Consider the following 14,730-nt stretch of genomic DNA (forward strand, 5'->3'; position numbering starts at 1 on the left):
CTGGCTCCTACTGCATTTGCGTCTGCCGAATCTCTACTCCTCTGCTGCTCGTGGCCCCCCACATGGCTACTCTTCGGCAACCCCTAAGGGTCAGTGCCTAAGATGACCCATCTAGTTTGGCCTAATAGGACATGCCGGCCCTGTTTAGAAGAAAGGTGCTTATATAAATACTAATCATATATCCAAAAAAGATCCTGCAGTATATACCAAACTAAGCGTTTTTGGCTAGCTCCATGGCCCCCCCCCATTACCATGAAAAGCATATTCAGTTTCTTTTGCTATGATGAACTGATGAAGCAGCAAGGGAGGCTGTCTAACCAAGCCGTGGAGGCAACAAAACAGAGTTAGAAGCCAAATGTCCAATCTGGTTCTTTATTGGACAGAGACAAATATCTTTTAAACAAGCCCGACTCAGCCGAGTTTTGCCCTCTTACAATGGGGCTGCATCAGGGGCTACACCATATAAACAAATAAGACATACTAATAAGAAAATAGAAATCATAATAAAACCTAATTTAAAATGGTAATCAATATCTAATATATATATGTGTGTGTGGTGTAACATGTAACCTGAAAAGTGATATATATGAAACTGTGAATTTGGGAAAATATTGGATGTATGTTAATAAAAATGTATTGCCTTTACCTCAGCTTAATCATTTTGGGAATTTCTGAGTGTCCGGGTTGAAAGTTTATGATTATGCATCAAATGGTCTGTGAATATGTTAAAAGAAACAAAGTTTAAAATAAACAAACTATCTTGAAACCTTTGTGTGATCGGCCTGAGTCGGGCTTGTTAAAAGATATTTGTCTCTGTCCAAATAAAGAATCCAGATCGGACATTGGCTTCTAACTCTGTTTTTTTTGCTATGATGAGACTTCCTTCCTCAGTCCACCTACTCTTCCAGAGTTGTAGTTAATATTATCTCAAGGACGTGGCTGATTTTTAATACAGAGCTTAGCAGAAAGACTTTTTTTTTTTTGCATTACTTTGTGACTGATGGAGATTCCAGTCTCAGGAACTGTAGTGTACCCTTAGTGCACTTTACCTCGGAAAAATTCACTGTCTCTGCTCATTGTGATATTATAAACCTAGGCTGGGTGTTAGAACCCCATGGTCACATTTACCCCAGTGATTACACAGTGCTAACATAGAACTGACAGGGGCAGAAGTACCTTCTGGTTATTGAGAACCTTGTAGAAGAGAAGCATTAAAGTGACTACATGAGCCTCAGAAAGTCAGCCCAATTGGTGATGAGGGTTTGCAACTCATTTTGAATACTGAGATAGGAGGAGCCTGAATCAGACATGCTTGTGGTCCTAGTTCATCCCTCTGGCCTACAATGGCCTGTACACCAAATAGAGTCATTCCTCATCCTCCCCCCATTTAATCTAGTTAGTAAGAAGCTGCAATGATTTAACATGTTGTGTTGAAACTGAATTTATCGCACCATATTTTATTTGACACTCCAGAATGAAGTGGTCCTGTCCCACTTTTTCCAGCACCCCAACATTTTGAAGCCAATAACAGCGTTTACAACTGGGAGCAGGCTTTGGGTCATCTCTCCCTTCATGACATATGGTGAGAATTTATGTTTTAAGTTAAAAAAAAATTGAGTCTTTAATTAATCCTCTCTGGAAGACAACTTCATATTAATATCTTGATACTGCTAGGTCTGTATTATAGGCTTGATGAGGTGAGACTTAAGTGCATAAATGTGCATACCTATCTGGTAAAATGGTTCTGGGACAAGGGTGGTCATGGATGAGACTGGAAAGAAATGCACTCAGGAGTAATATAAAGAAACATTTCTTCACAGAAAGTATGGTAGATGCATATAAGGCATACAGTAGAGTTGGTGAGAGCAAAAGTAGAATCAGAACTCAAAAAGGTATGGGACAAACAGAGGATCCTTAGCTCCTTAACATGCGACAGATAGGGTTTGTGGTAGGTAGGAAAATTGACAAACTTGCTGTGCTTGATTAGTTTTTTGTTTTGCTTTTTTTAAATCTTAAATCTTTATATTGGCAAAAGATAATGTAAACATCCCAAACACAGCATGTAATTTTTCCTTTTACATACTATGCAAGTAACAGTACATACACCAATTCACAGAAAAATACTATTACAGACACTCCACTTTTTTTTTTTTTTTTTTAATGTGCAGTCAGTTTCTGAGTTAGGTATGTAGATGTCGGTAAGGGTAGAGGACTGTGTGTGCTTATTCAGCACCATTCATCCAGTGAAGGGGCAGCTTAGAAATAATGCTCACATGTTGATCAGTGGCAGGCTCAAATGGAGTTCATTTCCTAAAATCAGGAGATCAGAATGTGCATGGAGTGTGGGAAAGCATTCAAAACTCACGTCATAGTCCCAGAAAAGCCTGCAGCCAAGCAGTGAGGTTAGATCCCAGGGTAATTCACTATCAGTGGGAGAATTGATTTGCGAGAAATTTATTTGAGCCTTAGCCAGACAAACTTTCAGCTGGAGGAGTGTTTTATGCATGCAGAAAACTGTGGTTAATGAGTTTGGGGCTTATCCATCCAGAAAATACACAGTGTGTCATAGGATTTCTGTGTTGATTGTATTCTTCATCCACGTGGCCTGGTTAGAGAAGTGCTTATCAAGGAGGAATCATTTTACAGGAATTACAGATGCCCTGCATTAGGAATCCAAATAAATTATTAGCTGTGAACCCCAGTGTTCATTTAATGTAGCAACTGTCAGACAAATCATATACTAGAATGACCTGAAAGTGATTCCTTGCAGTTTTTGAGGGTAATTTTCAAAGGGACGTCAGAGGGTAAAGTAGTGTTTTACCCCCAGAAATGACCCTTTAGAACAGTGTGGTACCAATAAGCATGTGAAATTATGCACAGACACACTCTTATACTTACAGGGAAGAAGCATTCAGGGGGTGGAGTCTGGGCTTGGTTGGGACTTAACATGCATCCTTTTTATTTTTAAAAATTATGCATGTAAATTCTCCTGGCAGAATTGTGTGCATCAGACAGCAGGCGTAATTATGTGCACACGATTTTGCCGAGATAATTTTCAAAGCGGTCTTCGTGCATGTAGATCTGCTTTGAAAATCGGTGCAACTTCTGCATTCGTTTGCTGGCTGAATTATGTGCGAGGTTACAGAATTCCCCCCCCTTTTTAAAGTGAAAAACATAAGACTTGGGAAGAAATGGTGAGGAGTTAAGTAGTGATTGTTTTTAACAAAGTCAAGAGGATTCCTGGGGTGGGTTGGGTTTTTTTTGTTTTGTTTTTTTTGTTTTCAGTTTTAGCTGAGAGAAACCATAGTCATAATTCTCACATTGTACGTAATCATCTGGGAATTTGGGAGAAATATGAGGACACTTTTTTCAAAGTGATTTCATTGGAGGAAAACTTTTCCTTTTTAGCCACATTGTGAGTAGGTGCTGCCACAGACATTCGGATTAGGGAAGGGAAAGTACGCATGCAGTTTGCATTTTAAAATTCTCGCGCATACTTTTTCACGAAAAATTCAACTCGAACAATAAGCGGGTGCAAGTGACTGCACGTGCTTTGTACCTACAGCAATTTTCAAAGAGCAAGCACACATGTATTTTTGCGTTGAGAATTGATGCAAAGGCCATAAAGGCTGCAGGTAAAAGGTACACCGGGCCTTTGTCCCAGTGCGCCGAGTTGTATTTATTTATTTAAGTGTTTGTATACCGCTTTTACAATTGAAAATTAATCAAAACGGTTCACAATATTAAACATAATCTGTGTAAAATAATAAAAGGCATAAAACATAGGGGTAAAACAGAAATAACACTAAACACAACTCTGCTACAAAATAAATACAGAAAGTGCCACTAGGTGAGGAGGTCAGGATGGGAGACATAGCAATACTAGAACCAGTACTAGCAGGGGAATTGAAAGCTTTCTGGAAGAAATGTGTTTTTAATGATGTCTTAAATGAGGAAATATTCAAAAGGATTTGTGACCAACCAAGTTCTAGATTTAGCTGGATACACACAGGGATTAAATATCTCCCTCCCACTCCAACCAAATAAGTTTTAGCTGTGTAAGTCATTACCCAGTTAAATAAAAAAAATTAAAAAAAATGTGGCACAGGGTTGATTCAGGGGCAATTTAACATTTAGAGGGTGATTTTTAAAGCCATTCCCATGGGTAAATAGTGATTCATCAGGGAAAATTAGCCTTTCTTTAAAAAAAAATTTTTCTCTCCTCTTACAGACTAAAAACTAATCGGAGAAAGTTCTTTTTTACTCAAGGCACAATTAAACTCTGGAATTTGTTGCCAGAGGATGTGGTTAGTGCAGTTAGTATAGCTGTGTTTAAAAAAGGATTGGATAAGTTCTTGGAGGAGAAGTCCATTACCTGCTATTAAGTTCACTTAGAGAATAGCCACTGCTATCACTAGCAACGGTAACATGGAATAAACTTAGTTTTTGGGTAATTGCCAGGTTCTTATGGCCTGGATTGGCCACTGTTGGAAACAGGATGCTGGGCTTGATGGACCCTTGGTCTGAACCAGTATGGCATATTCTTATGTTCTTAAAAGTATGTGCAGGCTTCCATACTGCCCTTACTTTCAGCTGAGTTAGAGAGTCCTTCCCGAAGGGGTGTTAAGGTTGGGGAGTAAAACAGTGTCCATACATTCAGTCGGCAAATGCACATTCGCTGTTTTGCTTCTGTTCTGCCACCACACTACTAGCAAGCGCCAAGTAGGTGGGTGATTTTAGCACACGTAGTTGGAGGCTGCTGCTTGTCAGAAGGAAATGCAGACGCTTTTCCTTTTCAAAATTGATTGCAGTGTGCTCTAACAAGTAAGTGCGTGCCTGTGCACCTTGCAGACAACCTGAGTTCTTCAAAATTTCACACTTAAAGATTACTTTTTTTTCCCCCCTAGGCTCAGCAGGTCATCTCCTGAAAACCTATTTCCCAGAAGGAATGAACGAGGCCTTAATTGGAAACATTCTATATGGAGCTGTGAAAGGATTAAACTATTTGCACCAAAATGGCTACATTCACAGGTATGAGGAAGGAGCTGTGTATAGTTAAATGACCATGTGCAGTAGCGGGTCTGGTCTGGTGTCATATTCTCTGGTGTCTCCTAATGATTTCCTGATGACTGTCACATAAAGAACTCCACAGGACAAGGAGAGGCGTAAAGCTGCACAAGAATACAGGAAAATACAGTACTACTTCCTAAAAAAAACCCCCACAGCTCAGCACAAATGTCTTTCTCCTCATAGTCTGTTACTTCACAGATTGATACCACAGATCCACTTCTCCTGAGATACTAAGGTCAAATCATTCATATTTGGTGTATCAGGGGAGTGGAACAAGATGGTGGCATGATGCGGCCATGCTCTCTGCTGAGCCCTGCATGTTTCCTGCGTTTCGTTTCTTGCTTGAATTATGCCTTCTAAAATGAAAGGAAAGGTCAAGGTTTTCCTCTCTGAGCTCTTACCTTCCCTGGACCAGCGTTCTATCATTGAGTTCATGGCTCCTATTTCTGTCATGGGGGAATTTGGTCCCAGTGCCGGTATCAGCTGGTGAAGAAGCATCTCTTACCTCCCTAGAAGATAGCTTACCGCCAGCAGAGCATGGCTCCACTCCTCTCGGAGCAACGGATATCATTGGCAGCGCTGCATCAAAGGGAGCTTCGGAGGATGGTGGTGCAAACACTGTTCTTTCAGAGACATGGGGGCTCTCTGGGGCAACAATGGAGGATTCATTTGTTTCGATCTGGAGGACCCAGGGATGAATCCCAGCCTTTGAATCACTCAGCAGCCGGAGAGAGTTTACTGCTTAAGAAACTGGTGATGGTAACGTTGGATACACTATGGGATCTTATGGTGAAGTTTGAGACAGCCCTTTCAGAATGCTCAATGAAAGTGAATCTTATCTTTAATAGGTTGGAGTCCTTAATATCTGACCTTGCTGTTTAATATCAAGAGGTGACTGTAAGGATTACAGTCCTGGAGAAAGATATTAAAACTTTGCAGTCTGTTAATGCTTCTCTCATTCAAGAATGTGGGATCCTTAATAGAAGGGTAGAATTTATTGAAAACAGACTGAGGCATTTAAACCTTCAGTTTCTTAATTAAGTGGACGTGAGGACCGCCTGGTAACTTGCCTGCCTGGTGCGAAGGTGGCAGACCTCACGCGTCACCTCGATAGGATTATAGACAGTGTTGGGGAGGAGCCAGCTGTTGTGGTACATGTGGGCACCAGCGACATAGGAAAATGTGGGAGAGAGGTTCTGGAAGCCAAATTTAGGATTTTAGATAGGAAGCTGAAATCCAGAACCTCCAGGGTGGCATTCTCTGAAATGCTTCCTGTTCCACGTGCAGGTCCCCAGAGGCAGGCAAAGCTCCAGAGTTTCAATGCGTGGATGAGACGATGGTGCAGGGAAGAGGGTGCGGGTGTTGGCCTTGGGCTGCTTGTGGGGCAAGGCTCATGGAACAACTCTGGCTGCGCATCCAGATGTGGTACGTTTCCTCCAAGGGGTGAAGCATTTGCACCTCATGGTTCGTAAGATGTGTCGTCATTGGAACCTTAATTTGGTCCTAAAGGGTATGTGTGAAACACTGTTTGAGCTTCTAAGAGGGCCACTATAAAAGCTATGACTTTGAAGGTGGTTTTTGGTGGCGATTTGTCAGCCAGAAGGGTTTCTAAACTTCAAACCCTATCATGTAGGGAACCATTTTAGAGTATTTCGGATTCTGGAGTCTCTCTGAAGTTGGTTATGTCTTTTCTGCCAAAGGTCATTTCAACATTCGACTTAATTCAGACAGTGGAGCTTCCGGCCTTTTCAAATTTAGAGCGTGGTAGATCTCATGCAAAGGAATTAAGACGCCTGGATGTGAGAAGGGCCTTGTTGCAGTATCTTGAAGTCATGAACAGTTTTAGGTTGTCTGATCACCTTTTTGTGCTATGGAAAAAGGGTCAGAAAGCGTCAAAGGCCACTATATCACATTGGTTGATGGAGGCTATTGGTTCCTTTGCCTACTTCCTCCCTTTTTTTTTTTTTTTTTAAATAAACTTTAGAAAAGACAGACAAGAAACAGCAACTAATATCCTTATCTGAAGTTGGCAGAGGCTTCTCCCAAGTCTCCTGAGGAGAGGGAACCGGAGCACCAGCTGTCACCCCTGGCGTGAGTCAGCGAACTATGAAGGGTCCCCAACCCCTACTCATCCTCCTTTGAAAAACTAGGAGGGATGGTCCCAACCTCCTGGGAGGGAATATCACTTAATCTATCCTCTTCTATTTCTTCCTTTATTTTTTTTTTCCTTTAGGTACAGAACTGCAGGTTTAGCACCTCCTCCATCTGCTGGAAACAGAAATATACTGAGGAGCTATAGGTGGCACACCGGGTTAAGAGGTAGTGCATGCGAAGTTTTTCTCTGTTTCCATCTGCTGGAAGGGAGGCAAAACCCAGGAGTCTGGACTGATCTGTGGTACTACAGGAACAAATATTAGCAGGTAAGAACCAATTTTCCTTTCATATTCTGGAGGCTTTTGCTCCCCAGTGAACACAGCTTCTCTGTAAACAGCCAGCCAGACCTTTGCATGCTGCAGTGCCATCTTTCGAAAGCCCCACACAGTGGGTTTCTCCAGCCTCTTCCTAGTTTGCCCCTTACCAGCTGGCACTCAGGTTATCCTGATTTTGGTGGGCCTCAGCCCCCTGAGTGGCTTTCAGAGTGCGGTCTCCATGGCAGTCTTTTAGCTCCTTCTTCTCTGGTTTCTGTTTGTTTCCCTTTCAGCTGCCTCATTGGCCATACCTGTCTTTTCAGGTCTTGTCTACCTGGAACTACATTTCCCAGAGTCTCCAGTTTCCAAGCAGGTTCCTTCCCTTCCATTTCTTTTGGCGTGCCCTCTAATGGTCGTATGACATAATTCCAGGGAAGGAATGGGCACTCTTATACCATACTAGGCCTTGTTTACCACATTTAATTACTCTGAATGATGATCAGAAATGTTTATTCTTGTAGTTTTCTTATCATTAAGCGGGACTTCAGTTCTTCCAGCTCAGAGAGGCCTCTAATAGTAGCTGTACGTATTTTATAGATATAACTGTTCCCTGCCCCCCTTCTCTGATGCTTGCATGGTATATACTGATAAACATTTCAGTTGACTTTTTGTTACTCTGTTTTCTGATAATATGAACGTATATTTCTAATAGTATTTTATTGTTTTGTTTTCTGTGAGTAGTACACAAATTCTGGGTGAAGCACATTTGCCCACTGTAGTGGGCAATGTGTTGCTGGTCTCCAAAATAGTTTTAAGTAGTGAGCAGAAACAACAATTGTTCAGATATTACATTTTTGCACATTTCTACAATTTTATGTAACCCAAATGTTATAAATAAATGAGAGAATTTTGCTAAAGGACTAGCATTAATGTATTGTGGATAAGAACACAGCTTAGAGTAACTAGAATTGGATGCCTGAATAGATGCACAAGTGCACATAGTTCTGAATGTTGTTTGATGATGAATTTACAAATGTAGGATAATGCCTATGGATTTGACAGAATGTTTTCAGAACATTGGTGACAAATCTTAGTTTTCTGAAACACTTTTCTAAGCATTGTATATGACTAGAAAAGTCCATTTCTACCCTCTCTTTGGGGTAGATTTTCAAAAAACGCGAATAGGCGTACTTTTGCTGGCGCATCAGGCGCCAGCAAAAGTACGCTGGATTTTAGTGGATACGCGCGGAGCCGCGCGTATCCACTAAAATCCCGGATCGGCGCGCGCAAGGCTATGAATTCTGTATAGCTGGCGCGCCGAGCCGCGCAGCCTACCCCCGTTCCCTCCAAGGCCGCTCCGAAATCGGAGCGGCCTTGGAGGGAATCCTCTAACGCCCTCCCCTCACCTTCCCCTCCCTTCCTCTACCTAACCCACCCGCCCGCCCTGTCTACACCCCCCCTTACCTTTCTCCGGGGATTTACGCCTCCCGGAGGGAGAAGTAAATCCCCGCGCGCCAGCGGGCCTGTTGCGCGCCGGGATGCGACCTGGGGGCGGGTACGAGGGCCGGCCACGCCCCGGACCGCCCCGGGCCGTAGCCACGCCCCCGTACCAGCCCCCAAAACGCTGCCGACACGCCCCCTAAACGCCGCGACACCGGGCCCGCCCCCGACACCCCCCCTCGGAGAACCCCGGGACTTACGCGAGTCCCGGGGCTCTGCGCGTGCCGGTAGGCCTATGTAAAATAGGCTCACCGGCGCGCAGGGCCCTGCTCGCCTAAATCTGCCCGGTTTTGGGCGGATTTAGGCGAGCAGGGCTCTGAAAATCCGCCCCTTTGTGTGAGAATTCATTGCTAGGATGATGTACGGTGGGGCTGGAGAGCATGAAAGCTATCAGGGTAAAGTTATTGTATTTTATCTATTTATTTTAAAACTTTTATACCCCGCCATAAAATCAGATAACTTTACCTGGATATTATGGGGAACTTGCTCAGATAAGCGTCCTGCTAAATTTACCTGGATAAAGGACAGGTATTTTTCCAACCAGATTTCCCTGGCTAACATTATCTGGCTAGGGCTGGATATCAGCACTCACCAGCTAAAATGTAACCACACTCTTCCAGAATGCCTCCAACACTGCCTCTTTTTCTCCAGGTAATTATTACCTGGACAAAAGTTAGCCAGGAAGAGAGGAGGAATTTTCAGTACTTTTGGATGTGGATTTTAGATTTAATTACTTGCTTTTTCCAAATCCAAGCTTAAGGCACTTTACAGTTCAAGTACTATGATTATTTTTGTCCAGGCAATTCCAAACGTTACCTGGAAAAGCCTCTGTGTGATTAATGAATGCTGGTCTCAGGTTTTATATGCACACACTTTTTTATTACAGCAAATTAAATTGTTACTACTAATTATCATTTTTAAATGCCACTAGATGTACGCAGTGCTATAAAGATACATAAGAAACAATCTTTGCTCTCTGGAGTTTACGATCCAGTCAAAGCAAACATACTTGATGAACAAGTGGGAAGTATATTTATTGTAGGGACGTGCTTAGGATTTAAAAGCCTCAAAAAGGTGAGTTTGTAAACTGAACTTGAATATGGCCAGAGAGGGCGTATGACAAACCGAATCAGGAAGTCTGTTCCCAGCATACGGCGCAGCAAAGTGAGAAGCATGGAGTCAGGGGTTGGCGGCGCAGATGAAAGGCACAGATAAGAGTGACTTGCCCGCTGAACGAAGTTCATGAGGAAGGGTGTAAGGAGTGAAACGAGAGCATAGGTAATGAGGAGCTGCAGAGTGATGAATGTGTTCAGCAGATGTCATATTGACCATATAAGCCTACAGATTGTAACAGGAGTTGTTATAAATGTAATCCACTGTAATGATAAATAATTTTTAAATAAATGCCTCTTCTTTATTTGTTTCAGGAATGTAAAAGGTAGCCACATTCTGATATCTGGTGAAGGCCTAATTTCTCTGTCTGGTTTGAATCGTCTCTATAGTATGGTCAACAAGGGTCAAAAGTCCAAGGTTGTGTACGATTTCCCAAACTTCAGTACATCTGTGCTTCCATGGCTGAGTCCAGAACTACTGAGACAGGTTAGAAAACCTATAGCCCATGAAAAATGAAGGTTTACTTTGCAAGATTGGTGTGAAGGGGTGGTATTGTAACATTCCTAAATTTTATATAATTAAGATGTGCCTATGATGACTTGTGTGAGAGCAAGATTAGAAGACATTTGATTGAAACTGTTCAAGAGTGAATGTACTTAAAATACCAGGGAAAAGCATTTTACAGTGCAGATCAGCTTCAAAATGGATGGGATTAATAGGATTAATTGAGGCAATTCCTGTAGAGGTGTTGAAGAACAAAATGGACATGCTTCTAACTGCTAGCAACATTAATGTGTGTGTAGCTTCACGGAGAGAGGCTTTGAAGAGCTCATGTACTGCATCATCTTTCTGGTTGGTCTTTTAGAAAGTATCGCAATCTGCAAAGACTCACGGTTTCTCCAAGACTAATATGGCTCATAGAACGCTTTGCTATTCTCTTTGCTTGCTTGTTTAATTTTGTCTTTTGTTTTTTCTTTCATTTAATGCTCTGGGAGGTAAAGTCCCATTTAGCAGTTGTTTTTGAAATTTTTCCTATTTTGGATACCTTTCTCTTTTTCAGTTTTCATTTGTAGATTCATGGTTATACTCTTGGAGATCTATATTTTTGTTAGGATATGTGAGTATATGGGCCCTGGGCCGAGGTGAGAGATGGTACCGCCCATGGGGAGAAGCACCATGAGCCTCACCGTCGGGAAGCGAGGTCTCAGCTAGGAGTGCGCAGAGCAGCATGTACTGGAGAGAGAGAGTGGAGAGGAGAGGGCAGAAGAGCTAGAGCTGGTGACCCCAGTGGGTGGAGCCACAGGGCGTCAGCACAGGGAGCTGACGTCCGGTCTAGCTAGAATGTCCTTGAGTCTTTTTATTAAAGAAACAGAGTGACAATGCCCGCGGAGTGGGGAGTGAAGAAGAAAGTCTCTGTAGAGATGAACAGAGATGATCCGTAGAGTGGGGTACACCGATGAGGGTCCTCAGTAGCGTTGGTAAGGCAGTGGTCCACAGAGCGGGGTACACCGATGAGGGTCTGCAGTAGCGTTGGTACAGCAATGGTCTGCGGAGTGGGGTATTCACTGTATGTAGTAGAGCGAAGTTCCAGAGGAAGCCCCAGGGACCGGGGCAAGTAGCAGTCCAAGAAGCAAGGCATCTGAGAAGTGGATAGCCAGAGACGAGATAGGGCCTCCGAGTAGCGGATACCTGGAATATCTCTCGTCAAGGAAGCAGGAGCTGGAACACAGGTACGGAGTGAGCAGATTCAGCAATAAGGGAACTCGTTGCCAAGTCGTAGGCAGGCAGGGCCAGCCAGCTTAAATGTGCATGAGAAATGATGTCATCCGTGGGGGATGCCCCCGAGGTTCTCGCCATGACATGAATAAGACTGGCCCGAGGGCACGTGCGCCTAAGGAACTCCCAGGGCAAGATGGCGGTCGGCAGCGTCCATGCCGTGCGGGAAGACCCAGGAACTAGGGCATGCAGGCCAGCGCTAGCTGGTGGAGGCTGCCAATCTTCCCCAGAGGAGTCGAAGTGGGAAGGCATAAGGTGAGTAACAGTGGTCGCAGCCGTCTGTGACCGGGCGTAACAATTTTTTTTTTGTTTAATTTGATTCTATTTGTCGCTGAACCATCAATAGATTGTCCCATTTTTCCTGAGACTTTCTGTGTTACCTTGGTTATTGAATGTAAGCATGCCTCGCTCCTGAAGTATGATGACACAACTGCAATGAAGCTAGGGCATAAGGATTAGCAGCTTTTTTTTAACACAGCAATTTTCTCCTGCTCATTTGTACTTCTAGCTCAGTTGGAACCAGGACTGGTCTCCTGGTGCCAGGATCTTCAGTTGTAACTACCTGGGGATTTTTTCCCTCTATTTTTAATCCCCTCCCAACTTACATTTATTTCAATCATTGCAGTGATGGCCCTGGGCCAGGGGCCTTGCACCAGGGCTCCTTCTAGGCCCCTGCAATCCTGGGCTCTGTGTCTGGCCACCAGGTGTCACCCCCGAGCAATGACCATGACTCCCTTCCTCTCAAGGGCCCTGAGGCTGCCGCTGCAGCATCCCCAGCACCAGCCAACCCAGGGAGCAAAACCTGACATGGGGAAATCGAACTAGGGACCTTCTGCATGGTGGTGCTCAGCACTTCCCACCTCCTTTGAAAATTTGCTCCATAGTGTTTTTCTGTAATATAAAATGTTGCAGAAGTGGAATCTTGGGCCAAATGGGAAATGGCGCAACCTGTAAGGAGGAGCTCTGCAGGTCCCCACCATTGGCTGGCAGAGCTGGCTGAAGCAGAGGCCCAGCTGGAGTTTCACTAATACCAGCCCTTATTCCCCTTAGGTTGAGCCCTCGGGTGCTGGGACTGGCTGGAATTAGGTGCATGCCTCTGTGGGGGAGAAGATCTGTCATGTGGAAGATGATGGGGGCCAGCATAGAGGAAAGCAGAGTCAGGTCAAGCAGCAGTCCAGGCAGGCGTCAGGCAATCAGTCTGTTCAGGCTATGATCAAGGCGAGCAGAGTTCTCTCAGGGTCGTGGTTCAGGCAAAGGGTGGGCCAAGCGGTGTTCAGTCAAAAACGGTAAAAAGGCAGTGGTCAGTGGCAGGCGGAGGTAAAGCAGCATCAAAGTTCAATCCGAAGAAATGAGGAACAAAAAGGACGAGGGGCCATAGAAGCAAGGAGGGTCACTGGAGGCAGAGGAAGACAAGAACTCAAGATGAACCAGATAGCTAATGGAACTGGGACCTAGACACAGGAACTCAGGAACACAGCAGGAATCAGGAGCCAGGAACAGAAGTGGGGAGTGAAGAACTTCTCAGAAGAGACGACCTAGTGCTGAGGCAGGGAGTACACGGAAAGAGAACCTTAAATAGGAGGGGAGCCCTTTAAATTGCAGGAAGTCGACATGCGTGCGTCTAGAGAAGCCCAGGGTCAGAGCCGGCGTCTCACTTCCTTCCGCTGCGGAGGCCTCTGAGATGCGGCGGCCATTCGGGGGCCAGCCCCAGCGGAGGCATTTGCTGAGGGCACGGGGCTGGAGGTAAGAGTGGCGGTCTGTGGGCCCATTCTGTGGACCGCCAAACACAACATAAAAATGTAAATAGTAAGCAAATTCTGTCTGCAGAATAGGAGAAAAATCGGACCTTTTCATGTGACTTATCCCTACAATGAGGCCTTCCCATTGTGTGGGGTCAGGTTTATGAATTTTCCCCAAAGGGCATGCTATAAACTTAGCCTTTAATATGTGATTTCTTTTTCTTTTGATGCTATGGCTTTTCATCCACTATTAATTTTTTAATAGTTTTTTTTTTTTAATTCAGTTTTTATTAACATTTTGTTGAGATACAGAACAATGTATTAAATGTTCTCCAACATTTTCGCATTGAAACTTGTGACGTCTTTTATCGTTCATATCAATATTTTCCCAACTCCCCATTCCCCCATATGAATACATATGATGTGTGTATGTCAAAAATAAACATCTTTTCTAAACTGCTGTTAGTAAATGAATTTGGCATTGTAGTGACCCATGTATGTTGATGAAAGCTGGGACTGCAATTTTTTTTTTTTCAGATTCCTATTTGCCTTTTTAAAATTTTTGAATCAGGCCCTGGATGAATCAGTTTCTGAATGTATTGCTCTCTTGTACAGGATTTGATTGGCTATAATGTGAAATCTGACATTTACAGCATAGGAATTACTGCTTGTGAACTGGCCAGAGGGCGTGTACCTTTTCAGGATTTGCAGCGGACTCAGGTAATGCCTTAAATGCCTCTTTTTAAGATTCTTTTTTTTTAAGCGAGTTTAGTGTTTTGGAAATGTGCTTTATATATGTACAGCATGTGATAGTGGCAGTGCCCTAACCTCGTTCTGGAAGAGCCATCTTTTGGGGTAAAAAGATAAATTGTTATCCATGCACTTTCACTCCTTGGCGCTCAGACTTTATTAATAAATTGGTGGTGGTCATGCTGATTATCAGGGAACAGCAAAGTCTAAGCTGATCCAAATTTGCACTGTAGATAGTGTCACTAATGATTTTTTCATGACTTTACTTACTACTTATTACGTCTATAGTGCTGTTCAACGTATGCAGCACTGTGCGTATGTTGAGCAGCACTAAAATCTTTGTGTTCTCCCTCCTTTTGGGAGGGTACTAAAGA

The 14,730-nt window shown here is 43.7% G+C and overlaps 1 protein-coding gene across 1 annotated transcript in view; it reads left to right on the forward strand.

The window, feature by feature from the left end:
* Nucleotides 1–14,338, forward strand: part of STRADB (STE20 related adaptor beta) — a 67,042-nt gene extending 52,704 nt beyond the window's left edge. The window contains exons 6-9 of the mRNA XM_029607916.1: nt 1,474–1,582; nt 4,908–5,031; nt 10,406–10,577; nt 14,222–14,338. Coding sequence (XP_029463776.1) covers nt 1,474–1,582; nt 4,908–5,031; nt 10,406–10,577; nt 14,222–14,338 — 522 coding nt within the window. The remainder of the gene's footprint in view (nt 1–1,473; nt 1,583–4,907; nt 5,032–10,405; nt 10,578–14,221) is intronic.
* The last annotated feature ends 392 nt before the right edge of the window (nt 14,339–14,730 follow it).

Source organism: Rhinatrema bivittatum, chromosome 6 (assembly GCF_901001135.1).
Source record: "Rhinatrema bivittatum chromosome 6, aRhiBiv1.1, whole genome shotgun sequence".
Classification (NCBI taxonomy): Eukaryota; Metazoa; Chordata; class Amphibia; order Gymnophiona; family Rhinatrematidae; genus Rhinatrema; species Rhinatrema bivittatum.